Source organism: Melospiza melodia, chromosome 1 (assembly GCF_035770615.1).
Source record: "Melospiza melodia melodia isolate bMelMel2 chromosome 1, bMelMel2.pri, whole genome shotgun sequence".
NCBI lineage: Eukaryota > Metazoa > Chordata > Aves > Passeriformes > Passerellidae > Melospiza > Melospiza melodia.
Window position 1 is genome coordinate 32,137,932 of NC_086194.1, and position 14,421 is coordinate 32,152,352.

At 37.4% G+C, this 14,421-nt stretch overlaps 1 protein-coding gene across 1 annotated transcript in view; it reads left to right on the top strand.

Annotated features, from left to right (window-relative positions):
* The first annotated feature begins 1,562 nt into the window (after positions 1 to 1,562).
* DNAH11 (dynein axonemal heavy chain 11) overlaps positions 1,563 to 14,421 on the top strand; it is a 98,666-nt gene continuing 85,807 nt past the window's right edge. Inside the window, 15 exon segments of the mRNA XM_063148425.1 lie at positions 1,563 to 1,736; positions 3,009 to 3,029; positions 3,031 to 3,147; positions 3,813 to 3,871; positions 3,873 to 3,962; positions 4,766 to 4,922; positions 5,034 to 5,070; positions 5,073 to 5,166; positions 5,827 to 5,872; positions 5,875 to 5,905; positions 6,686 to 6,867; positions 8,512 to 8,558; positions 8,560 to 8,592; positions 8,691 to 8,889; positions 10,321 to 10,488. Coding sequence (XP_063004495.1) covers positions 1,563 to 1,736; positions 3,009 to 3,029; positions 3,031 to 3,147; positions 3,813 to 3,871; positions 3,873 to 3,962; positions 4,766 to 4,922; positions 5,034 to 5,070; positions 5,073 to 5,166; positions 5,827 to 5,872; positions 5,875 to 5,905; positions 6,686 to 6,867; positions 8,512 to 8,558; positions 8,560 to 8,592; positions 8,691 to 8,889; positions 10,321 to 10,488 — 1,455 coding nt within the window.

Sequence of the window (14,421 nt, forward strand, 5' to 3'; positions counted from 1 at the left end):
TCCATTTGTAGAATAAGTGTTAGCCATAAATAATGACAATTTCAAGATTTCTCAGTTTTATATTGAGCTCTGTCCTTCAGACTCTTCTGACCACTGACAGAAGTGTAATTAACTCCTTTCACTGATTTATCATTTTGGCCCAGCTTTTCCCCATAAAAAAACCTTGTGTGCTGTAATCATGCAACAGTCAGAGAGTCATCCACTTTAACAGAGGCATGCATTAGTGTGATTGACACAAATCTAATGTAAATTGTTTCCTTATATATCTGGTATTTTTGGATGCAAATAGCCCATCGTCTTACCAAACTTTTTGACAATGCTGCTGATCTTAAATTTCAAGAGAATACAGAGGAATATATAAATATTGCCCTTGGGAAACACAGACCAGAAAAGGAGCATGTTGCGTCCCATGACAAATGTAGATCTAATGATCAGACATGTTGAGTTATGTGAAATCTCCTTCATGAATTTTGCCTTCTTTGGCATGTAGATTAAATAGACACTTTCAATTGCATTAACTGTTCCTTTTAGTTATATAAATTTGGAAAAAATAATAAATTATAATAAACCCAGAACGTTTTGTTACCCAATACTGTGTCATTTACTATAATTTAATAAATTGTCTATCTTTCTCTTGTGCATAAAATGGTTTTATAAGACGCATAGGCCGTCTACTGTTTGGAAGTAATGAAAATGAAAATATGAGTACTAAAAGTCTCAGAACTGATCAAGGTTGAATATTGCATTTCTCATACTTTCTCTCTCCTGCTGCTCTTTTTACTTCATCTTCTGTTATAGTTTCAGATCCGCTCCTGTCTTATCCTTTAGCACACACCTCTCCAACCTCCAGTGCTCTCACACATCTCCCATCAGCTGAACCTTTCCGCTGGTTCTGAGCCTCATATTTGCCAACTGGCCAGCCAGCATGTGTGCTAACTGGGTAGTGGTAGGTCAGGGAGAACAGATCAGCAACTTCTGAGACAATAACTTATTGTTGTCAGAACAGTGCTGAATGCATAAGCACTCGCATTGCATAAAATCAATGTTGCCTGTGGTTCTAATGATTGATTGTCGCAGCAGGGAGGCCCCAGACTGAATGGACAAGTATATGCAGCTTGCTTCTTGGATATAGCTGTATCTTGGAAAAACTATGTTTGAGCCCATGGAGACAGAAATTGCTGCATTGTCTGTGCCTACTCTGGGGCTGTGAACACAAAAACTCCGCACTTTCTTATTTGGAGCTTTAAGACAGTATGTCTGTGTTCAAATCAAGTGGATATGTAAAGAAAAATACCTCTAATATCTTGTGTCTCATCTAAATCCTGCTGAAGGTACAGTGACAGAGAAAATGGAGGGAAAATTTCAAGTTTGTATAAATTACTGATGCAATGAAAATCCTTTGTGAAGATTAATGAGATGAACTTCCTTTATTTTTAGTACAAAATATACCACTTGTATTATGTGCATAAATTTATGCATGCTTGGGTGGTTTTCGCTTCAAAAGGTCGAGTCTTGGTTGCTACACCTTGAATAAACTATACAATGCAGTACTTCTCTGCTTCATGGAGGTCACACTGGCCTATGAAGAGAGACAGAGAGAGCAGTGAGTTTTTGACCACCCAGCCCAGGCTGAGCTTAGTACTTCACAAACTTGATGGGTTTTAGATGTAGAAATGGCGTCTGGTAGGCTGAAAGAGAGCTTGGCAACAGCCCTGAAGGGCTGACACAAGAAGCAGGTTTGGACATCTCCTTTTTGTTTAATTCACAGAAAGTAAATATAGCATAAAAATAGGCATATTAGTGTGATTTACATATTAAATGTTAAACATATGAACATATTACTATAACACATTAAACAATACAGCACCTACTGAAAAAAGAAACATGACTTTTTCTTCCATTTCTGCTACCTCATGGGCATCACATCTTAATTACTGGGGTTTGGAGGATTATTCTGAACTGAGACAAAAGCTAAAAGTGAACATACTGCCACAATGGTGTGCTAAGAACAGAGTATGCATTCAGTATGTGTACGTACAATTCAATACATGTATACCCATAGATTAATGTCAGGAAGGCAAAACTATAGGGTTTGTTTATGTCTAACCAAGCAGTTTACATCTATGTTTTGTTTTCAGAAGGATGCCATGTGCCATTTCAGAAGGATACCTTGTACCATTTGATTTTTTGCTTTACCCTTTTTTACCTCAAACTTCTCCTAAATGTTTTTCTCCTGCTGTGAGTACTCTTTCTCTTTGTGAAAACTTTCAGTAGTTTTGGTTTTGTTTTCCAAAATAGAATATCTGCTGAAGGGAAATACAAAATAGGAAAGAGACTTTAAAGGGGTCGTGAATATCTGACAGAACTATCTAAGTTTTCCCTGTAATAGAAAATGCGTTTATATCTTTCTATCCATATTTTCATGCTTTTTTACATTTGCCTCCTTTGAATTACAAGCAGTAGCTGACATTGGGGTTTCTTCTCCCCCTTTTAATATGAAACCTGAATAATTCCATAGTCACTTTGCATTGCATAACCCTGTATAGTCATTTATATCGTATTTTGTATTCATCCCCTTATTGCTTTGTCTATTTTTAAAATGTCTCTGATCTTTCCTAAGGACTATTTTTAGTTTGCCAATAAATGTTCTTGTACAATTAGTACAATTTCATAAAGTCTGGTACATATCTCTATGGAGATTGTAACCACAGAATTTTCAATTCCATTTCATGTACAACTTCTTATCCATCCATTCCTCCTACCCTGCCTAGCTGACCATCTGCAGCATTTGTGCTCACCTGGATTGTTGTTGTTTTGGAGATGGTTCAAATTTCTGTTTAAACCAGGATTTCTTCTGGCATCTCATGTTGAACATCAGAAAATTTGTATATACAAGCCTGTTTTATGGTGAATTAGTTCCTGATGTAGGCAGAACTAATTTCTAGTAATAATAATGGTAGCAGTACTGGAAGCCATCTGGTTTTAGAGGGTTACCTAAATCTTTTCAGGTCACTGAGCTAAATGCTCTTTATTACCATGCTGCTTGGAGAACTTTCCTCGGGTGATCACGAAAAAATCATGGCCATTTGTACCAAAGATGTTTATGGCAGAGAGGTATCAGCAAGCCTTCAAGCCCAGAGGGTGCATGTTTGAATCAGCTGTATTTTGCATACACAGTTTGTTCTGCCTTCAGCAATTCACAGTGTTTTGCTCTCCTTTCAGAGGCATGTGCACCTCCAGAGCATCTCCTCTTCCTGTGGTGACTTTTTGTATGTGCAGACAACTGAAATAATGCATGTTTATTTAAACCAAAGTGCTTACTCTATGTACAACTTTATTTCAGGTAAAACTAATGCTGGTGGTTTGAATGTCCAAAATGTTTCACTGGATTGGAATTGAAACAGGAAAGAATTCTTATTTTCCCCCTAAGCCTCAGAAATAAAATAGGCTTTTAAGGTGGCATTCAGATAAGAGGAAACAAGGCTTGAGGAGTAAAATGAAACTCATTGTGGTCAAAGTAATGTCAGCTCCCTTGCAAAGACTGCATTGTTTGCGTGGAGAGCCCTTGTGTTCTGCTGTAATAGCTCTATTAAAATGATCTTCTATTAAACTTGCATCTGTATAAAAGCACAAATGCCTCGAGGTACATCTAATCCTTTATAATAGATTGTGGTAGTTATTAGTCATAAGTGGCTAGGAATGAGTTGTGCGACCTGCTGATGACAGCTGCAGCTTTGTGACGGGTGGCATTTGTACCACCTGAATAGCTCCTACCTGGCATCATGGCTCTTTGATGGCTCTTAGGTCTCCAGTTCCAGAGCTTTTCCTTGCTGTCACAGGTATGCCACAGATGGGATGATGTCCAGAAACAGTTTTGCCAACATTTGTGATGCTCAGTTTCAGTACTTTTACGAGTACTTGGGAAATATCCCTTGGCAAGTTATTACACCTTTGACTGACAGGTAATGGCTGCTATAAATAACACTGTCTGCTTTATCTGTTTCAGGAATTAAAAGTTAAAAGTTTCTTAGAAGTTTAGAGTTCTTTCCTACCTCATAGGTATACTATGAGGTTATCAAGACACAATATATTTCAGAATCTATGTGCATGTAGGTGCACATAAGAAATGGTATGAGTGTAATGGTCACTACATTTATAAAAACTGAAATATTTTTTGCATAACTTAAGCTAACATATTTATTGTCTAGTCTGAATGGGAATATGAGCAGATCTTTGCCAAGGTTAATCAGAATCTTTCAGCAAGTTTTTGTATTCGTTTATGAAAGTCCAAACTACTATTTTTTTTATACCATATACAGTGAAAAATTTTTTTTCTCGGCATATTTTGGCTCCAATATGGAATTTCTTGTTAAAATAAGTGATCAAAAAAGATACAGTCAGGCATCCTGGCTAGCTTAATGCTTTCAACCCTCAGCTGGGAGGCCAAATTCAAGTCTTTGAAATAAGCAAAGCAGCAACTACACCCTCCTATTTCCTGTGGTCTGTGATCACTGATAGGATCTTCCTTCTTGATAAAAAATATCGATGTAGTTAGCTTTCTTTTCTAAAATAAGCACTTTCCAAGTAGTACCACACCATGATTTTACATGACTATGGAAGAGATACATTTGTGGTTTAGGACATTAAATTTTAATGAGAAAGTGGACTTGGAATAAATCATCCATGAAACATAAGAGTTATAAAAAAGCTCCTGATATTGTGAAAGTTCATTGCAATCCAAAAAAATCTTTTTTCATATGTTAAGGTGTTCTATTACTCCAACCCAGGCTCTCCACCTAGCAGTGAGTGGTGTTACTGCAGAAGCAGCTGGCACAGAGAAGACAGAGACTATGGAAGATTTAGGCTGTGCCCTTGGTATGAGGGTGAAAATTTTCAACTATTCAGAATACATGGATGACGAGGTGACATGTTCTGTTAAGCAGTATGGAGATTGTTGTTTAGCTTCTTTTTCATGTGAATTACACTGGAAACTGCTGCTTTCAAGAAAAAGAGGTTAAATATTTTAATTTTAGTCTGTAGGGAGTATCTATAAAGGTTTGGTCCAGACAGGAGCTTTGAGGAATTCAGTCATCTCTTGGTGGATGTATAGTCAGTAGTGGCAGTACAATTAAAGCCTATCCACAATAAAATTGGGAAGAAAAAGAAGTTAGTGTGCTAGGAGTGCTTCTTTGTTCTTTGCAGACTGTAAATACTGAACCAGTAATATCTTCCTCCAAAGTTCCTCTGAAACTATTTGTAAATGAAAGACTAGATGGTAACACAAAATCATCTGTGTAATGTACTACCCAAAAATAACTTTCTCTTCAAACTGCAGGAATAAATGTGAGTAAATTCTGGTCCTACCAGGTTACAATTAAAGTTTGGCTATTGAAACTAGTTCAAGTCCTACCATGTGAGATCATGGCAACCCTATGGGTGAGAAGTTTGGAGGGATTCAATTTTGCAAGAAGTCTCCATGGTTCCAGGACTTTCCAGTGCTTTTGAGACATGCCTTGTTTTCCCACTGTCCGATGTTCTCCATTTTGGGGTTTTTTACTCAATATTGTCTCCTGGCCTTTTCAAACCCTCTGCATCCCTACTATTCTCCTTTATTCTGTGTCTCCAAAGGTGATTCTTCCTATAGACATGCTTCAACCACATGCACTTTCTGGGGCTCTAATAGTCCAGTGTTTTCCTTCTGAATTCAGTGCCAGACAGACTGCTAAAAGCTAAAATACCTCTGCTTCCAAGGTCTAGTGAGTTTTCCTCTTTTGTAAGTAGTATCTTTCTTTTAAGTCTTCATTGTGTTATCTTTTTTTTTAACAGATTTGTATTTCTTGGTGAAAACACGACACTGAAATCCGGAGTTGGAATATTTTTATTACTACGATCCCTGGATGTGCAGGTCAGACAAAATTAAATGAGAAGTTCCCCATTCATACTCAAATATGACAAAATTAAAACTGGTCATTTAGTTCAGCAGTAGATTTCTGGATGGGGAAAAAGAAGAAATATTTGGTTTTTTTCAGTAGTAAGAAAGAGCTCTGAGGAATAAATTTGCTGGTTTGTAGCTGGCTTGAACACAAAATTCAAGATCTCCTTTTTGCTAGGATGTAAATTAAGTAAAGATTTTTAATGAGGAAACTGTGAAATTGTTTGGCAATAACATTATTACTTCATGTTGCTTTAAAAATGAGATTTAGTGAGATATTTTTCATTTGTGTCATTAAAATTTCTGGGTGTTTGTTCTAAAAGTTTAAGCAGTTATACTTAGAAAAGAAACAGTAAAACCTTTAAAGGTAACCAAGCCTTCATATCAAAGCACTAAAGCTCTCAAAAAAAAAATAAATTGAAGAGCTTTAAAAAGGGATGCCATTTTTAGCAATGGTTGTGTTGCACTTGGCTTCCAGACCCTGCACAGCTGCTGGCAAGTGCCACCACTGCAGCCTGTGCCTGCTCTGAGTTTGGCCAGTACCTGTCTGTGTTTCTCAGATGCCTCTTCTGTGCAGCAATGTTATGGAATATTAACAATCACCAGTGCCTAATTAGCTCATTTTGCTTTGAACTCGGGTCCTTGTCAGCTTTGATTGACACTCTTAATTGTGACTCTCTTGAGCTCTGTTTTTAAAAATGTTTGCACACACCAGACATTTGATTTAGCTGACTTATTCTCACCATGTTTAAATACTAATCTGTGCATTTGAATTATGGGTTTTTTCCTTCCCTAGAACCTGTGCCATGGTTGTCCCTGACATTGAACTGGTCTCTGGAATGATGTTGGCTGCTGAAGGGTTTATTGATGCCTGTCTGTTAGCCAGGAAGTTCATCACCTTCCAACCTCTCTGCAGGGAGCTGCTCCCTGAACAGGTGAGGGTTCTTTGGGTTTCTGGATTTAATGCATATCCATTAGCACACACTCCATACCAGTGCAGCTGAATATTGCATAATAGGAGGGATTTATGCATGTTGTCTTATCTTGTATTTTAAAGACACTCTAAATAATCACGTGTCCATCCTTAATAAATTGTCAGACATGAATTTGGAAAATGTCCTTTCTTCTTACCTTTGGATGTTTGTAATGTGTTCATTTTGCATTAAACAACTGTATATCACCAATTGTATATCTTCATACCTGGGATGACTGACAACATTGTGCTGCTGTGTAACACCCATGTAAATAAAAATCTTCTGGAGAAGAGAAAAATAACAGAGTATAAATTATTTTGAAAAACACACAGAATATTGTAATTGAATGGACATGTCTTTAAACTTTCCCCAGTAAAAGCAGTGAAAAAAGCTGGAAAAAAGGGAATGGAAAAGCATTTCTAAATAATTTAATTATTATACTAGAAAGGATTCATATTTAGAAATCTTATCTTAAAAATGCAAACCCTAGAAACTGTACGAACTCTTTCCTGTATGTATGCTGTTTTAATAATCTCCGGCTGTATAATTTTTTGCAAGATATTCCTAATATTCATTTTTATCAATGGAATTATAACTTGAAGAATGCTTCAACCTTAAACCATAAACTCAACAGGGCCTTTATGAAATAAAAAACGACTTTATTTTCATGCCTGCATAATTTTGAAATTATGTCTAAATTTCCTGAACATTTCCTGTCACATTCTTGCAATTTTCTAGAGATAATGAAATTAAACACATGAGGCTGCTTTTAAGATGCATATTCAGCAACCAACCGACCAACCAAACAAAAACCCCAAAAACAAAACAACAACAGAAAAAAAAAAGAAAGAAAAAGCCAAAATACACCAAAAAAATCCTTGCCTAAATCTAACAAAAATCTTATTAAGCACAGTCCATTCCTAAATTTCCTGGTTTCATTATCAATTCTGTTTTAACTTCTTTGACCAGATGTACCATTTCTAAAGTGTGGAGAATCCTTTTCAATGCAGATAATAGATAAATAATAATTTACTTCCAAATTTTTTTTTCTTACTGATCATGAACTGTCCTGAGTTTGGAAATTACTTTTTTTTAAATTATTTTTTGTGCTGTGTTTAGTACATTTTATTCACTCTCAGAGTTACCACTGTCATGGAAGAGGATAGATGCATAGCATCTGTCAACTTAAAATGGTGTATTTTTAAGTTGTGAATTTGCTTCTTTGTTGTTGTTTTGGGGTTGGCTTTTTTGGGAATTTTTTTTTGGAGGGGGGGGGGGGATTGATAATACTAATAGGCTGTGTTTATACTGAATTCCTAGGTGTGGCTGCAGAATATGTTTTCAAACCTTACTCAGCTGGTAGCCAGTTAAGAATAGGGAATCAAATGGTGGAATACTGAAAATTAAATAGATATACAGGTATATATATTTCAGCCTTTTATACATTTTAGTCAACATTTAATGCTGACCAAAAGCCACTGAAAGACTACAAGTGAATAAAAATGTCTTTTTTTACTCTGTGTGTAAAATTATTATTTTCTTCATGAACATTACCACTTAGTTTTATTTCATGTGTTAACATGATTAGTTAAAATGTCTTTGTAGGGCTGTTATGCCTGGGGACTTCATGCTATCAAGTCAGTTCTGGTAATTTCTGAAACAAGGAGATAGGAACATCCCTGAGGACTGGGTAAAATATGTTTCTGGTGCTTTTCCTTTGAATAAAAAGAGACTCCTAAAAAAATTATTTAATGTTCTTGTGATACATTGTTTACCTTCTTTTTCCATGTGCTTATGTGCATCTTAAGAGACTTCAATTTGCATAAAATAGTGACAGATGATATCCCAATTTTCACAGGCTTGATCAGTGACCTGTTTCCATCTCTGGATGTTCTGAGGATGGGTAACCTACAGTCTGAGCAGATGGTTAAACAATCTACCCTGGAGCTGTACTTGCAGCCAGAAGAGAACTTTATTCTCAAAGTAAACAAATTCATTGTCTTTAATCATTCCCCTTAAGATTTTTTATCAAGATAATTGCCAATGAGTTGTTTGTATTAGACACAAAGATTATTTTTGAATATGTTAAAACATTGATAAAGTGTCTCTCAATGACTCATTATTGCAAAGGCATTTCATCATGGCAGTAATGTTCCTCAGTATGATAAATATGTCCATTAGGAAACATGTGTCCTGTTTGGAAAAGCTGTGTACAGTGACAATCTAGAGTGACAAAAACGTTTGTTTGTGCATGGTAAGAAGAATTTGTATTTTGTAGCAAATTCCTTGTTGGTCAGATATTTATAGTGAGGTAGGACTAAGGGAACAAAAACACATAAATAAGAAGGTGTGGATTTGGAATGTGTATGGCTACATATGACTTTTTGCTCTGGCTTTTAGGTATAGTATAGTCCATGTTGCGCTAATACACATTAAATACATGCAGGTACATGTATGCATGCATATATACTCACAACAATTAGTTGCCCATAATCTAAATTTAGGCACTAATTTATTTATTTTAATTACAGACAGAGTGAAAAAGTGAAACATAAAAACACTAATTAGTATGCAGACCAAGTAAAAAGTGTATTTATTCCCACCTTTTTTCAAGGAACATCGACATCTGCTGTATGTTCGTCCAAGGCAGCACGTCCTTACCTTTATTGGAGTACATTGGAAATAACCCAGCTAGTTCAATGTTACTGATCAGAGGATTTATAAAGGATTTTCTACTCTTCTCTCCTATTCCATTATCCTGACAGAAGGGTGAAAAACAGTAAGGTATGCCTTGAGGTATTATGAACTCACAATCAGCCTTCTAACAGAGTATTTGTTTTCCTGCTGAGTAAATCAGAAGACAAGCACTGAGGATCATGAACTTGTTCCTGTTAGGCTTTGGAAAATCACAATGAATACTCTTCACTAAAACAGAAATCCACAAGCAGCCAAGCTATTTCTATTCTGTGACTTATACAACTATTTCTTTGGAAGCAATGTATTGCTTTAGGAGACTGACTGTATTTTTCTGAATTCCAGCTGTACAACTGATTGCAGAATCCACTCTGCCAAAGCAGTGGCAAAATTGTGGTAACTGTTCTGTGTCCTTGGGTTTCCACAGTCCTGCTGGACTGTGTGGCTGTCTGGCAGAATAGGATTTGTTCTCACTTGCTGAGGTAACTGCTTTGATTCTTTTGCACTAACTCTTACCATTTTCTGAGAGACCGTGTTGCTTGATGCAACATTAGCTTTGCTGAGGCAAATCTGCCAAGAAAGTGCGAGCTTTTTTTTTTTCCTATTAAAGGGAATAAGAATGCAGAGAGGGGAAAAATCTTGTGAATAATAGTGTCTCTGTGATAAGAACTACAAAGAGGAGAGGAGAGGTGCTCCCTGCATGTCCTTTCTGTGTGTAAGGATGTTCAGCTGGAGAAGCAGCCAGCAGTGTGTCACTCTGTGTTTGTTGGTGGAATTGCAGAGAATGGGAACGGTAAGGTACCTGCCTGCCTATGCAGCACGTTTTCCATCTCACCTTGTAAAGAAACTGCCATGGCTCTTGCACAAAAAATTCTTCATGTTGCCTTTGCCTGAGGCTGCAGGGTAATAACACACTGCTGAGGCCACTCGGTCAGCTGCATGATGAGCAATAGAAAATGCAAATGTTGCAAGCAAATTCTACATTTTATGTGCTGTTTGCATGTCCCAAAGGACAGTTAATCATGGCATGAAGTAATGAACATTCAATTTGACAGATAGACTAAGTAATACTTTGTTCTGGAAGGAGAAGCAGGATGTTTTAATTAGACTCCTAGACAGACATCATGGAATGTCCTGCCAAAACACTAGACAAATAATTCTAATACATAATGCTTGCTTATTTATGCTACTAAATGTTGGCAGCTGCATAGATTTTCTTCTCCATTTAACACTTTCCATTAGAATTGAGTGCAGAATATGTCTATTCCAGACTGGGAATCTCCTTTTCTATCCTTAGGCTTAATGGAAATTTGGGGCTAAACTAGCACAGAGACAAGAATAAATTAATGTAAACTGTTGGCTGAGTACAGGGTTTCAGTCCAAGCTCCAGTTCAGAAAAAAGTGAACAATTCCTACTATATGAAAATGATGCTACTAACATTCATCCTGCTCCTTCCCTTCAGGTCCTGAAAGTTCTTCATCACATGTATGCAAACACAAATTCCCATTTGGAATTGACTTTTAATGCAGAAGTTCTGACAGCTGATGAACTGTGTGGTTTTACACACCAGGAAACCTGAGAGTGGAAGGATGGCAAGGAACACATGTGTTCTTGCCAGGATGTCATTCTCTGTCCAAAATGGACAATACCAGAATTCAGAGAAAATATAAGAGATAGAATTCTTCCATTTTTCTGAGGTTTTGATGCAGCGGGACATGGGTGCAGAGCGTTGGTGGTTCTGGAAAGGCTGGAGGGCAGGGCAGGATGCTGGTAGACAGAAGGTATTGGCCTGCACAGTTCTAATCCAGTGGCATTGAAGGGCCTGTTACCTTCTCCCCAGACCCACAGCACCTCCCTTATATCTCTTGTATCATGAACACTAATGACCAACTCTCCTGTAATCAAAACAGATCATTATTACATAAAATGCAGTAATTTTGTTGTATTGAGTGTTCACTGAATTTTTTGTTATTTTAAATAACTACCTAATAAAAAAGCAAAGGAAGAAAACATGGGTTTGATGTTACAAAAGCTTCTTGTTTCAGTGATGTGTTATCTTCTGAAGTTTTAATTGCAGTACAATGTTGTTGTTTGAGCACTTAAGTGATAAGATTCTATTGAAATATAATTTGCAGTTCTCCTATCATCTTCTCTGAGAGGACAAGCCAATATTACCCATGAGGGGTAACAAAGGTTTGTTTTAAATAGGGATACATCTCCTATGTAGACTAAGTCCCTCAACACTGTTATGGGTGCCAACAAGGTGAGCCATTGAGACACAATTACAATGGATTTCTCTTTACCTGTTTTCCCATTTGCTTCTTCCTCTATTTTTCTGGAGACAGTTTTGCACTGTGCATGCCTTTTTCTTTTATTCTTATAATTTCTTTGGTTTTCACTATTGCTAAGTAATATTTAATGCCTAATTTACACTTTACATCTTGCCTATTTGGCATAGAAAAGAGCCTTAAATTAGCCTATGAATACTGTAATGCTGATTGTGCCTCCTAGATGTGAGCTGATGTAACTCGAGAAATCAATGATGAGATTATTGAAACTGGTATTTGGAAAGTCTCTCAGTAAAATAGCTTTAAGATTCCATTATTGAAGTCCTTGCATCACTGTACTATGGTAATGCCTTAAGTTTAGCTTTTATATTTTTCAGATTCTGTGCTGCTTTATTGTGTGGTTCTGAGCTTCATATTAAGTGATGGTAAGCTTTCTTCACAGAGTAGCTAGACAAAGCAATTCCTTTTCTAGCCTGGGACCAAGGACAATCAATACAAATTTCAGGACCAAGAGCACAAACAATGGTGGAATGAAGAGAGAAAAACAAAAAGGATGGGACTCCATAACCTAAAGTTATAACTGAACAATTAATTCCAATATGCTAATGGACCAAAACCTATAGAAATGTGACACCCCATGACCAGTTGTCCATTTGTGACCATTTTGGGTCCATCTTGGGTGTAGCCCTGGCAGGGCTCTTGTACCACCCGAGATGTGTCCATTGAGGCCTTTTAATAAATACCTACTTTATTCTTAAACCCTATCTGGTCTCTGTTCTAGGTCAGTCTTCTCAAGGCATTGATGGGAGATTAGTGTAGGAAATCTAAATCAGTCAGTCTAAGCACAGTAGGATACAGCCCTCTTTCCTTCTTATTAGTTATACAGCTAAACCAGTTTTGTGGGCTCTCTGAAATGCTGGAATGTAATGAAATACAAATCTAAGATCTGAATGTAATCTTTGGAAAGCGATGGGAGTTTTATGCTTTCCTGTCTTAGAAACTTAAACCGTAGTAATCCTCTGGTTACTCAGCAACGTGCCTGGAGGGTTGAGCCGTATAATCTAACTTTTTGTGAGAAACAGGAAGTGGCTTTTTCAAGAAACATTTTGGAATCTAACCTAAATTTAGACTCCTGCTCTGAATTATCTTCTGATTATTTTCATTGACCTTGAGAGAGGTTTTCTCCTCCTCTGCATTTGTCTGCTTTCAGGAGAGCTCTCATTGGCAAAGCAGGCTAGTCACCTTTTAAATTAATTAAACTCTAATAAACTCATGCAAGGTCAAGTTAAAAATTTTGAATTTGTCACCCTCTGTGATTCTGGTAAAAAAAACTAAGGCATGTTCAAAGAGTTTGTCTAGCTTGCTCAAGGAGCAGTGTATGCATTGTGTTGCAGATAATCCTCTGTGGCACTGTAATAAACATGATTGATCATGTTCTTGTTAAAAAACATATCTTAACTTTCTTTCCCTGAAAAGTTTACTGATAATTTCTAGGTTGTGACCCTGACAGAGTCATAGGCACACATTCATTGCTTGTAAATGTGGCTGCTGTTTGAGGTACAAGTTTAAGAGCTGCTGCCCCAGCTACAATATCCAGAGCTGGTATTCATCACCCGAAACCCCAGCGCCTGGAGTAGAACGCGTGAGTATCTGATGATATCAGCTGGCATTTTTGACATCCAGTTTGAAGATTAATTGGATCAAACTCGATTATTTATTTAAATCTTGCTTCTAATTTTTATTCTGTTAATTTATTATTCATTTGGTGGCCACATATATCCCCAAATAGGCATTCAGAGAATTTTGTCATCATTTAAGTGGAGTTTTTTATCTCTCTTATGTGTACTACTTAATCAGAAGAGTAGTGTGGAGGGCTGACCCTGGTTAAATTCCAGAAGCCCACCAAGCCACTATTACTCTCCTTCATCAGCTGGACAGTGGAGAAAAAAATATGACTCTTGGGTCAAGATAAGGACAGGGGAATCAAATAGCACAGAACACTGTCGTAGGCACAACAGACTCAACTTGGGGAAATTAGTTTTATTTATTACCAATCAAATCCAAGTAGGGTAGTGTCAAAAAAAACCCAAAATCTTAAAAATTACTTCCTTCCACTCCTCCTTCCTTCCCAGTTCAACTTCACTCCAAATTTTCTCTCCCTCTTCACTCCATTAGCACAGGGGAATGGGAAATGGGGTTGCAGTCAGCCCATCATTGTCTTTGCTCCTCCTTCCCTCTCAGGGGAAGTACTCCTCACACTCTGCCCCTGCTCCGTCACAGGGTCCTGCCCGTGGCAGACAGGCCTCCATGAGCTTCTCCAGCTTGAGTCCTTTTTTCAGGCTGCAGTTCTTCACAAACTGCTCCATCATTGGTCCCCCATGGGGGTACGAGTCATGCCAGCAAACCTGCTCCAGTGTGGGCTCCTCTCTATGCAGGTTCACAGGTCCTCCCAGAAACCTGCCCTAGCACAGGCTTCCAGCATAGGATTCCAGCCTTTCTGGGCCATCTACCAACTTCTCTGTGGGGTACCTT